At 50.1% G+C, this 12,530-nt stretch overlaps 1 protein-coding gene across 1 annotated transcript in view; it reads left to right on the top strand.

The window, feature by feature from the left end:
- The window catches only part of HS6ST2 (heparan sulfate 6-O-sulfotransferase 2), a 96,991-nt gene extending 85,876 nt beyond the window's left edge, over positions 1-11,115 (top strand). Inside the window, exon 2 of the mRNA XM_072336219.1 lies at positions 8,466-11,115. Coding sequence (XP_072192320.1) covers positions 8,466-9,165 — 700 coding nt within the window. The 3' untranslated portion in view covers positions 9,166-11,115. The remainder of the gene's footprint in view (positions 1-8,465) is intronic.
- The last annotated feature ends 1,415 nt before the right edge of the window (positions 11,116-12,530 follow it).

Below are 12,530 nucleotides of genomic sequence, written 5' to 3'. Positions count from 1 at the left end.
TGTGGCCCGTGCATCTCTGTGCTTTTTGCATGGTGATGCTGCTTGTCACCCTTCAGCTGGCACAGAAAGGAGCAGGGCCTTGCCTGGCCTGGTGCCTGCATCTCCTCTCTGCATTGACCTCAGAGCAGCTGACGTTTGGCTGAAGCTTGCTTCACAGCACTGAAAAGATGCAAAAATGGGATTTGGTTTTGGCTGTCCTGAAATAGGATTTTAAACAACTTAATGCTAGAGATTAATTAACAATATAGGAGGCCTCTGAGATCCGTAGGTGCACAGTGTGTCTTAGCTGATAGCTGTGCTGAATGTGCTCTTGCTAGCCAACAGAAAAGCTGGGATGAAGGGCTGCCAGCTCAGTCCTGGCACGCTGGCCCAGCGTTGGGTCAGTGGGAGAGGCAGGAGTTTGCCTTCCTGTGGGCACTGCACAGGCTAAGTAATGGCTTAATGTATGTGGGACAATGAGTGGATGTGGGAAACGGGGTGCTCTGCTCTTCTTGTAATAGCTGCAAAGTCTTGATTGCTGAGCTGAAATAAAACCCCTCCCAGCTGAGCTCAGGCACCGCAAATGCGTTGGCAGAGCTTTAATAGAAGTGCATTCTGCTATCTCACGAACATTTTAAATCCAGTTATGTGAACTGTGGGTGAGCGAGACTGTTAAAATGCGGGTGTGCTGGGAGGTACACGGAGCTCACAGCTTTACGGTGCAGCCAGTCAAGATTAGAGATGAAGGCAGCGGAGGAGCTGCTGGGAATGCTTCAGCAGCAAGAGAGCAAGGGAGGTGCCTCCTGGGCTGTCTCCTGGCTTAAATCAAAGGATCTGATGACACGCTGGCATCCGCGCAGGCTTCTTGTGCCTCTGCACGTGTCCTTGCAGGATCGGGTTCTGTGCTTTTGCCAGCAGACCGCATTGTAATGTGCGAGGGAAGGTTTAAAGCATTCTAATCATCTCCTACGAAATTACAGTTTTGTTCCCTGGAGTAGGAAAGTGAGTTTAAATCATTAACGCCACAAGTCTCGCTGATGAGGACGGAAATGTTTGCAAGTGACTTAATCAGTACAGTTTGTCTGAGTGGCCCATTTTAATATTATTGCGCTGATTAAGTTTTCTTAGCTAATGTGTGTCTCATTTCCAATTCAATTAAAGGAGAATCCCCTTCCACTCCACGATATTGCTGGAGTGCCCTGGTGGGGCAGGAGCGCGCTTGGTGCTTTCCATTGATACAGATTTCTTCATTATTCGGTCTCACGGCGCTAAATGAAATCAATGAAAGCCGAAATGAAAACCGCAGCAAGCTGCAGCTGCAGACACGTTGTCCATCCTCATCCCTTTCAGCAGTACAAATGAGAATGTGTTAGTGTCAGCTCGTTAATTACATTTCAGATGCCTTTTCAGTAGGTGCCTTCCTTGGACTACGTTTTAGAAAGGCTGTGAGAGGTTTTCCTTGGGTTCCATCTGTCCGATAGTTGCAGCAAGCAACATGTGAGCTGCATCCGCGTGCCTTTGCTTCGCAGTGCACGTCCTTGGTTCAGCTGTTAAAAGCACTCCGTGTTAGCTGGAAGGTGTCTGCAAACGCAACAGCAGCGGCCGTGCATTTCCTCACGGGAGCCAAACCTCATTCCTATATGGGTTATTGAAGAGGATTGGTTTAGGTAGATGATGAGTACCTCTCCGGAGTTAATTCCCTGCTGCGGGATACGTGAAGTTCTGGAAGTTAATGTGGGTGATCTCAAAAGCTCTGGGATTCCTCCAGTGTGGGGGAAGTGATGCGGTAAAGCAGAGACTGATGGAAGCAATGAGGTTGGAAAGGACACTGAGATCACACGGTGCGACCATCGCTGCTCACATGGCGCCTGGCTTTGTACCTGCAGGAGCTGGGAGGAGCGTTACGTGTTGCTGCCGCTGGGAAGTGGTGTAGCACACTGAAGGTGGACAAACACGAGGATAGAGCCTTTTCCATTAATACAAAGTGCACGCTTTTTATAAGCAAGAATCTGGATTTTTTTGAATTTATTTCCTTATTTTTAAGTACGATCAATATTTAGCATCGCTATCCCAGCTCCGTAGGTGCAATGAAAATGTTGGCCTTGGCACATCAGTCGTGCTTTACAGATGACTGTAATTTCCTGAATGTCGAAACTCCAAATTTTTTTCTGCTAAGCAAACTTTTCAGTAGCAAAATAGATGGCCTCCATAATATATCACTGTGTGCGGGGAAAAAATGAAATCTTTATGTACTGCATTATGAATCAATGAGGCATTAAGATTTTTGGAAGGGTGAGTGGACTCTGGAAAATGAAAAACTGCCACTATTCCATCTCTGTAAACCACCGCTTATGGAGTGTCGGCTTTGCAAACCTCTGCCCGCCGCGCCGCAGGAATATCAGTTACAAGCAGAAACCAATTCCTGCAACAGCATTTAGACAGGGTGAGTAGTGTAGTAAATATCTCATTTCTAGCAGAGTCCTGTGGTTGTTCACCAGCTCCTTCTGGGAGGGCTGCTGCAGCAAGCCCAAAGAGAGAGCGGGGAGTGCCGGTTGTGTTGGGAGATGGGTGTTTCTATGGGTGCATTGTCCCCTTTTCTATGGGGTGGAGCAATGGGTTTGGGGCCAGGCACACCGCCGAGTCACCCTTCTGTTGGCCAAGTCCAAAAACGGCCACTAAAATCTATCTGTATGTATGTAAACATAAACAGGAGGGCTGCTGTTCTTGCTGAATGGGTTGCGTGCAAGGGTGTCCTGCAGAGATCTTAATAACGCAGGCAATTAGGAAATTAATAGCACTCTGGCAGATCTGCAGGGCAGCTCTCCCCTGCGCAGGCAGTGCTGCGGGCCACGGGTTGGTGCGTGAGGGTGCCTGGGGGCATGAGCCAGTGTGAGCCTGCATATTTCTCACTTATTTAGATCCTGATTTGCAGCGCATTAGCATCCAGGTTTCATGCCCGCACATACATGGACACCCATCTTCAGCTGAAATATCTGAAGACGCTGCCTTCCTCTGCCCCTAAAGTGCTGCAAATCTTCCTCATCTGATGAATGCTGCGAGCCTTTCCCATTTGATAATTTCACAGGCGATGGGTGAGCTGCTGTAATTGCCACTCTTGCAAATTCCAGCTCCTTTTTATGGGTTCCTCTGGCACTTTCCTCCCGCGGCAGTTACCGTGGGCAGGCTGCTGGCTTCCTACCCCCACCATTAGTGTTTCTAGACAAAACATCTCCGTGAGTCACTGGGTGCTGATAGAAGTGAAAACATAATGATTACTTAGAGGAAATGTAAATTTACATTTGCTAAAGGCTTTAATTCACAGCTCTGAAATACTTATCTCTTTTCCTCATAGACCCTTGTTCTGAGCTAATGCATGCTATGATTCTCCAGCACTATGGTGACACCGGAGCAAAGGGATAGAAGTCCCTGTGTGTTCAGGTTTGCTGCTGCAGGGAAAAGTGGGGTTCGTTGCTCCTCCCCTCCCTTCCCTGGGAGCACAGGGGAGAACTGTGGGATGCTTTTTGGCTGCTGTTGTCATCCAGCTCGCTGATGTGAAGCATCTGGGGCCAATCTGGAGCCGACGCTCCATTCCCAGCACAGTGAGGCTGAGCTTACCGAGTATTTTGGGCTCACAGCTGCCCTGGGCACCTCCCAACCTGAAGAGCTGCTCCCTTCAGGGGTTTATACCAGTGTTGGGGCTTCCCAGGCACAGTCGGTTGCAGCTCTCCCCCAACCTTACAGTTATAGGTGATAAAATCTGTTAGAATCAGAGTGAGTTGCAATGTTATATATCAACGTTCTGCTTCTCTCCAGGCGACCTCCGAACAGATGCCTGCCTCTCACAAATTAGCAGCGCTTCTCTTTGAGGAACAATTTGCAGTATTAGCAAATCAAATTCTCTGTGGGCAGTTCTTTATGGGAATTAACCTCACCTAGCAGGAGCCGGGAGCGCTGGGCATCCAGCCTGGTGTAATTGAGTTTGACTTCTGTGGGAGACGTGCTGGGGATGATGGATGGGTGAGGGAGACCCACGTCGGCCTCGTGCCCCATCTACTGAAAATTAAAAGCCACCAACACAGAGGTCAGGTGGCTTTGGAGCTGTGAAGCTGTGCAGAGGAGGGGAGCTGTGTGCCTCTCATCCCACGTGCTGCAGGAGAGGAAAGAGAAAGAAACCCAAACTCTTCGGCTTCAAAAGACAGAAGTAAGGTGCTCTGATAAACGAGCTCTGTTGTTTAATTCAGGACTATGAGCAGCATATGGGAAGGGTGGGGAGGATGCTGGTCGTCTGTGTGCTGTTGGTCACTTCTGATTGTGGGCTTCTGGGGTCGGGGCACCAACCACACAGTTGCTTCTCTTTTTAGTACCGTATGCAGCATCCCTGCTGCAGGGTTTGGTTTCGTTTTCTTTGCTTTCCCACTGGCCATGATACAGATCTCATCTGTCCCCCTGCCCTATTCAGAGGGAACTTAGAGTCATAAAGGTTAGAAAACACCACTGAGATCACGGAGTCTGACCATCAACCCATCCCCGCTAACCGTGTCCCTCAGTGCCACATCTCAATGTCTTTCACTATATCCATCCTCATCTGCAGTGTAACTGGGTTGCACAGTTGTGCTGTTAGACCAGGAAGCCCCCGGATGGGCCCCTTTGGGGAAGCAATGTTCCAGAAGTGGGATGTTCTCAGGTTTCCCCTCCTCCCCCATCTCCAGCTGACACGTTGGAGACACCCATGTGGAATTACCTCCCGTTCATTGCAGAAGCCCATCTGTGTGTTCGATTGCTGTTGTCACCTGGCTGACCTAGATGCAAGCTGACGTGCTTGAGCAAATCACTGGGGTAGCCTTAGATTTGTTGGGAGAGTGGGCTGTCCTGGCATGTCCCCTGGAAGTCGCAGCTCTGCTTCCTCAGCTTTGTGCCAACATGGCGTTATCTTCCAGCTCAGCAGGTGATTGAGGTGTCCCTGGGTTGTGTGCTGCACAAGTGCTGCAGGTTTCTCCCTCTCTGTAGCCCCTTTTGCTTCAGCCTCATTTCTTAAGGGAAATGGGAACGGTTTCTTAGTCCCTCCCCCAGTGACCCATCTGCTAATGGGTGTAATGTTGAGTGAGCGCCTGGCTTTCAGCTTGCACTGCAAGTCCCCCAGCTCAGAGCTCCATCAGGCCGGGCTCAGGTTTCCAGGCTGAAGGCATGGCAGCTGCCAGCACTGACCTCCACTCTTTTCCCTTCCTCTGCCAGCAATTAAACAGCCTCAGTCCTCCAGTGGGGATCAATACCCCTCTGCTTGGCACCAGCAGAGCCAGAGCTCAGCGTAGTCCTTGTGGAGGTGCTGTCTGCTGGGATCAAGCTTTTCTGTTGGAGTTAAGTCATCCTTTTCCTTTCCCAGGATCAAGTAGAGCTGTTGTGCTCAGCCTCTAGTGTGTTTGCTCAGCAAAGCAGCAGGGAGGGAGCTGTGAGTTCCCCAGGATCTCTGGCTTTGTCAGTGCCGTCATCCCACTGGGCTGTCACACCTCCTCTCTCTTTGCCTTCAGTTTGTTGTTGTTTTGTTTTTGTGGGGTTTTTTAATGTTGTTTTAAGAAGCTTTTAAACAGATCATTAGATTTGGGGGGGGGGGGAAGGGAGAAAAATTGTTATTCAGCCCCTGTGCTGAGCAGAGGTGTGGGAGGGGTGGCACAGATGCTCTGTTGTGAGCACAAAGTCAGCTGAACGCACAGGGAGCCATGGGGCTGGGAAACAGCTGCGTGCAGGGACGTATCAGGAGCAAAGGGCTGTCACACACCTCGGATTCCTGATGGCCAGCCTGCTTTCTGAGTTGCCTGTGAGCTGCTTTTGTCCTGTGCTGCGTGGGCACCCAGCTCAACTCTGTTAGAAAGCTGTACTTGCAATGAGCACAGCTCTGCAAGGCAGAGGAGTGATGCGCAGCCAAGGCTGAGCTCTACCTGCAGACGTGCTGTTCTGGGGCTCTGAAGCACAAGCTTCAAGGAATGGGCAGGAGCTCCACACCCCCTCATTAAGGCAGCAGAGGGAACCAGCCATTATGTACAGAGCTAAAAATAATTGCCAGGCTTTGAATCTGCCTCCCAGCTGCAGCAGGAGGATGCTCTGGGTGCTCGATGGCCGAATCCAGCCCTGGCTTGGTGACACATTAAAGCTTGCAGGGCTTTTTGAAGCTCAGTTCAGATAAACTCACAGCAGTGTGGCTGCTTTATGGGAGCTGCTGTGATTTCAAACTTGGATGAGCGTGGCTTGGGGCTGACCCAGAAGCTGGTGTTCCCAAAAGGGATGGTGCCTTTTCCAGTCGAACTTTAACAGCAAAACTGAAGAAGAGGAGGAGAAATGCTCAAAACATCTGAGATTGACCCCGTGTCTTGAAAGCAGGATTCAGCTGGGGACGTACAGCGTGGCATAAAGAAGTACAGCCCCAACCTTCTAGAGGATGCTGTGCTCAAGCCAGGCAAGGCACAAGCCTTGTGTGGGGCATCCCATAAGCACATGGTGCTGCAGGGAGCCCAGGCACTTCCACCTCTCTGCAGAGCCAAGCGCAGCTCTGTGCAGCCGCCTTAAGCTGCTCTCCTTTTACTTCTTTGACAGCTCCTGATGGAGAGACTTTCCTGGCTGAGGCTGTCAGCCCCCCAGAGTGACCGTGCTCCATTACAGCACCGTTTCTTCCACCAGCATACACATTTTATTCATTCTTTGTTTTTACAACTGCAGCTAAGTGGGGCACTTCGTCACTGCCTGTGACCAAAGAGCACAAAAGGAGAGAAGCTGAGGCATAGGAGTTACGATAAGATGCTTGGTACATCAATCTTGGCTCGGGATTTGTTTCCATTTGTGCATGAACCCCCCATTGATTGCTGTGATGACCTCAGAGCCTGAGTTTGTGGCCAACTCACTCTGCCAGCAGCACCCCATGGCCCCATCCAGAAGCACGGTGTTTGTACAGAGGGGTGAGCACAGCTTTGCTGTGGCCTCTGCAGTCGTTTTCAGTTTGTTGCTGTGTTACACAAAGGGCATGCCCCACCACTAGCACTGATTTATCCTTGCTTAAGAATCAAGTCATTATTTTAGTGCAGGGTCCCAACGAACTGGGTCCAAGTGTGAGAAGTCCTGGCAGGTGTTGAAGAAGGAGTTTGGGTTTGCCATACCCGTGTGTCCCCACACTTTGCAATGACACTTTTAGGCCAAAAGTACCTTTCCTCTGGGCCATGCACCAAGGCTTTGGCTCTCCTGGTGTGTTTACATCCCCAGTCAAAGCTCAGGGTGCTGAGCCCATGGGCACGTGGCTGTGCTGATGGCTGTGTCCGCACTCCAGACAGCAGGTGTTGCCATGTCTGGCCGCTGTTGCCTTCCTGGGCTCCTCAGCTTTATTTGGTTTGGTGAGTTTATTGTGCTTCCTACTTCATTTATAAGCTCGAGTGCCCTAGATGAGAAGGGGAATGGTGACTGCATTTCCTTCTCCCTTGTGCTACTGGATGCGTTTGGTGCCTGTGATTCACTTTCGAGTCCATCCAGAGACAATTTTCTGTAAAACATTGACATCTAGTGGCTTTTCTGCTGAAGGGAACGGCGCGGATCAAAGGCTGGGCTGTGGGGTGGCCACTCGTGGTGTCACTCGGAGAGCAAACCAACATCCCATTTCATGTTTCTGCAGCAAGGACACGGACATCACTGTGTTTGGCATCCCTGTCCTGGAGGAGTGGGCTTCCCAAACAGGGCAGTTATGTATTGAGCCATTTTAATTCAGCTTATTTAAGCAAATTGCTCTTATCCTGGTGGGGTATCCCGTATCTCCTGGCTGCCGTGTCATACAAGTTCCCCGTGTGCCACCGTGCACCAAACAAAAGCCACCGCTTCCCTTGGGCATTTCTTCTGTTACAAAATGCTGTAACGTTTAATTTCCTGTTATTCACTTATCTCTCCTCTCTTGTCTTCGTATCAGATGAAAGCAGGTGGATGCAATGGGATTTGACTGGGCTTTTCTGCATGTCAGTGTGAGGAGGTTGGGGCTTCTGCAGACACACCATTTATCTGGCTTGAGAAAGGAAATGTCCTGTAGGAAATGGCCTCCTTGCTGGCGTAGCATTGCTGTAGGGCTTGTGCAGCTGCACATATCCAGTCTAAATCTCCCAACTTTTAGCTTGAAACCATTTCCCCTTGTCCCGATGTCACCATCTCCTGAAGCACACAACGTGGGCTTGTTGCTACACGAGCAGCCCCACAGGGGGAAATCTGGGGTTCCCTTCACCTCTGTAGTGGTAAGGTTGGAAAAAACTTCTAAGATCCCCAAGTCCAACCCCAGGGCACCCCCACCATACCCATAACTGCATCCCTCAGTGCCACGTTTCCACTGTTCTTGATCACCTCCAGGAACAGTGAGTCCATCACTGCCTCTGGGCAGATTGTCCCAAGTTTCTGGTGATTTGGGGCATCCATTTGCCTTGTGCTCGAGGAGCACAGAACTCACCGCTCTGCCTCTGTCCCCTCTGCAGGAATTTCTACTACATCACCATCCTGCGTGACCCTGTCTCGCGGTACCTGAGCGAATGGCGGCACGTGCAGCGAGGAGCCACGTGGAAGGCATCCCTGCATGTCTGCGACGGGCGCTCGCCGACCACTGAGGAGCTGCCCAGCTGTTACACGGGGGACGACTGGTCGGGCTGCTCCCTGCAGGAGTTCATGGATTGCCCCTACAACCTCGCCAACAACCGCCAGGTCCGCATGCTGTCCGACCTCAGCCTGGTGGGATGCTACAACCTGTCGGTCATGCCGGAGGAGCAGAGAAACAAGGTTCTGCTGGACAGTGCCAAGGAGAACCTGAAGCGCATGGCCTTCTTCGGCCTTACCGAGTTTCAAAGGAAGACTCAGTATCTCTTTGAGAAGACTTTTAACATGAACTTCATCTCGCCGTTCACGCAGTACAATAGCACAAGGGCCTCCAGCGTGGAGATAGACGAGCAGACTCAGCAGCGCATCGAGGCCCTCAATTTTTTAGACATGGAATTGTACGATTATGCAAAAGACCTGTTTTTGCAGCGCTACCAGTACATGAGGCAGAAGGAGCACCAGGAGGCACGGCGGAAACGCCAGGAGCAGCGCAAGATCCTGCGGGCAAAGCAGGCACACCTGCGGGAGCAGGGAGAGAACAGCTCCAGCAGTGACTACCTGGGGAACGTGGAGCGCTGGCGGTAGGGAAACGCTCTCAGGACACCGAAAGCAAAGCGGAACCCAGCGCCCACGTGGAAGCCGGCCGTGGTCCGGATGGAAGATGCTTCTGGAAGCAAAAAGAGGTTAAAACGTTGCCTTTGCAGTTGCCTTTGCAGTAAATGTCGTACTGTACGTGGAACACTTAATCCTAGTGTGTAATTAAATTGTCCTTTTTAGGTTCGTTGGATTATTTATGGGGTACGGGAGCCAAGTAAGCTCATCGGAAATGGTTGCTTGGACGGTCATTTAAAACAACAACAACAAAAAAATCCTTAAATTAGTTATGAGTACAAAACGGGATGCTGGCAAATGTTGATGATGCTCTGCTGAAATCGATCTGGGAAGCAATCTCATTTCCTAACAGTGGGCATTTTGCATACTCTCACAATGCAGTATACGAGCAAAACCTTTTCCTTTCGATATTAGTTTTCTTTAATAAGGGGCTTTCAAAGGGCACCGGCTGATTGTGGTATTTACCGAGTTAACGAGTGGACAACGAGGGGAGTATTGAAGGTCTGGGAAAAAATACCGACCGGTTTTATGTACAATATTGGCTTTTAAAAGGGTCTAGAAGTAATTTCTCTCGTCATGCAAATATTCAGCATTTTAAACTGTTTTCTACCTGCCGCTGTTCAGAGTTTTCAGCTCTGTCCGTCTCATACTGAAAACACAAAGCGCTGTTCTGAGCTCAGTGCCAACGTTAAAGGCACGGCTTCCAGAGCCTGCAGGGCGCTGTGATTTTAGCCATTCTGGAGGAGTTATGTCCTCGTGTTTCATAAAGCCTTTTCCAAATTACGGTCTTGTGACAGTATCTGACTGTAAGTCCTTCTTGCCCATTAGAGTACATAATGCTGAGCTTATCATTCTTTAATAATTGGTGATATAAACTAGATGAGATCGTGTTGCGGCTCTTTGTACGGCGTCTGTGAGAAGTCATAAAGCTCTCTAATCCCAGCAATATTATAAAAGAGAATCGCTCGACTGAAGAAGTAGATTTAAACTTGAATTAGAATTTACTTCCAGTAAATCTTTGCTACGCAGTGTAAAAATAGGGCTTTTTTTTTTTTTTCTTTTTTCTATGCTCTCGAGCCCTTCTTAGTGCCGACAGATTAGAGATGGCCGGAACAAGGAGAAGAAGTATTCCATAGCCATAGCTGCACGGGATGGCGGGGCGGGACGCGGGTGCTGCTGGAGCGGGAGGTGAGGGGCTCCTGTAATCTCTATGCAAAAAACAAGCCAACGAAACAAAAAGAAGAAAGCCACCTCTGTGAGACTTTGGCTCAGTTGCGGGCCCTGCAGGTGGGCTGCAGCGCTCTCAAGCTTTGCACCATCTCAGTCCTGGCGTGCGTGGTGCTTCTTGGCTCTCTTGCACTGTCTGCTCCTCCTGCCTGTAATAGCAGATAAGCAGAGGGGGGCACAGAGTGAGGACACAGGCTGTAGGAGCGTGGCCCAGCTCGGTGCCCCGTGCCACAGCATGAAGAGCTGGGCACAGCAGAGCGCCGCGCCACCTACAGCAGTTCTTTGGGTTTGCTTTTTCAATTATCACCGTTTTAATGAGAATCGCGGTTGCCAATATGAAGGCTCGGTTGGATTTTGGATTTGGCAGGGGGGAAATAAGTCGCTCTTTGAAACGAAAGGCGCTGCTGTAAACGGGGCTGAACCGGGAGTGAGCTGAGGGCCCATTGCAGAAGGTGCGTTTTGTTATCCTGCTGTGGTGTGCATGGTTTACAGCGACTAGTTGCATTTCCTTTGTGTATACTGTCAGTTGTATATAGAGGATGTACCAATATAAGGATGCCGTTTTGTCATGATCATATCCAATTCTGCTGATTCCCACTGTAGATGCTGTCTTACCATGTAGATTTACAATCCACTGACTTTGATTGTGTAATTTAACAATAGAACCGATAAATAAAACTTAACTGCAGTCTTCTGATTTCCCTGTGATTATTTCCTTATCTGAAGGTGTGCTGGGAACGGCGCTGTTCACATTGAGGGCTGATTTTGACACAAATGCAATACCTATTGACAGGCAAGTATGTGAATTGATAAGCATGGCTTTTCTGACGTGTGTCTGAACTGCAGCCTCCGAGGGCTGAGCTGCTCTGAGCTCTCTCTGCTTAGAGCGGTTGGTGCAGTTTTTACAGTGGTTGCTGATTTAAAGACTTCTGCCGATGATCTGTGCAGAAAGAGCAGCGCTGCAGTGGCACAGCTGTGCAAGGAGTGGTGAGGGCACCATCCCCAGAGGTGCTCCAGAGCCGTGGGAATGTGGCACTGAGGGACGTGGGGATGGGCAGGGTGGGCTGGGGCCTTCTCCAACCTTAATGACACTGGGATTCAACACCGGGGTTGTTGGGAGGGAACGGCTCTGCTGGTGTATGTCGGTGAACTTTGCAACCTTTCCATATGACATGGTTGTGTATTTTAGTGCACCGTAACACGTGCTTGATTGCAATATGTCTTTTTTGAGTAAAAGTGAACTGGTTTCCTATTTCATGTAACTTCTGAAACGTTCAGATTGCCAAAACCGATTGGACACAAACAGGACCTGATGGACACAGTGAGGCGGGTCACAAAATCACCAGTGAGATGAGAAGAAAAGCAATACGTCCCTCCAACTCCAGGCAGAGTCATGTGGGAACTGCAGGAGCCTGGCTCAGCCATGCACGGACCCAAACTGCCAAGGACCGCTTCAAAGTGGGTGATGGACTTAAACCTCCTTGCAGTCAGAGCAGTAAGGATGAGTTCAAGGGATGTTCAGGGCGAACAACAGGTGAGATTTCAGAACAGCTTTTCATTTCCTTTTGCTCTCCATCCTGTAACGTGGTGCAGTGCCGTAACCGCATCCCTGTGCTGTTAGTTGCACAGGAAGCAGCATGGAACATCTGAACTGGGACCATGGAGTCCAGCATTCAGGGGCACTGAGCAGGTAGGTGGATGGTCCTACATCATGCAGGAGATGTGTGCTCTGTAGGGAGAAACTGGGAATTTCCCCTCTGGGCATGGCAAGCTGGGAAGCGTATTAATAGACATCATTACATTAGAATAATTGCTGTGGAATCAGCAAGCGTGTACATAATCTTTAATGCCTGGGAAATCTCACACAGTTTCAAAATAATTAAAAGTGGGATTAATCTCGAAGCCAGACAATGCCTGCCTAATTACTGATGGATAAAGCAGCCGGAATGGCCACAGCACCCTCAGCTCCTTGCGCCCTGTAAAGCCAAACCTCTCTGAAGCGGGACAGGGTGGAGGCCAGGTCCTGCACGGGGCTCTGAGGCTCAGCCCAGGGTTCTGCAGCAGCAGTAGGATGAGCCCAGAGCCCCTCAGAGCCCCGGCCTCCTGCATAG

The sequence above is a fragment of the Excalfactoria chinensis genome, chromosome 4 (genome assembly GCF_039878825.1).
Source record: "Excalfactoria chinensis isolate bCotChi1 chromosome 4, bCotChi1.hap2, whole genome shotgun sequence".
Taxonomy (NCBI): domain Eukaryota; kingdom Metazoa; phylum Chordata; class Aves; order Galliformes; family Phasianidae; genus Excalfactoria; species Excalfactoria chinensis.
The sequence above is the reverse complement of the archived record's forward strand: the minus strand, read 5'-3'. Positions and strand labels throughout refer to the sequence as shown.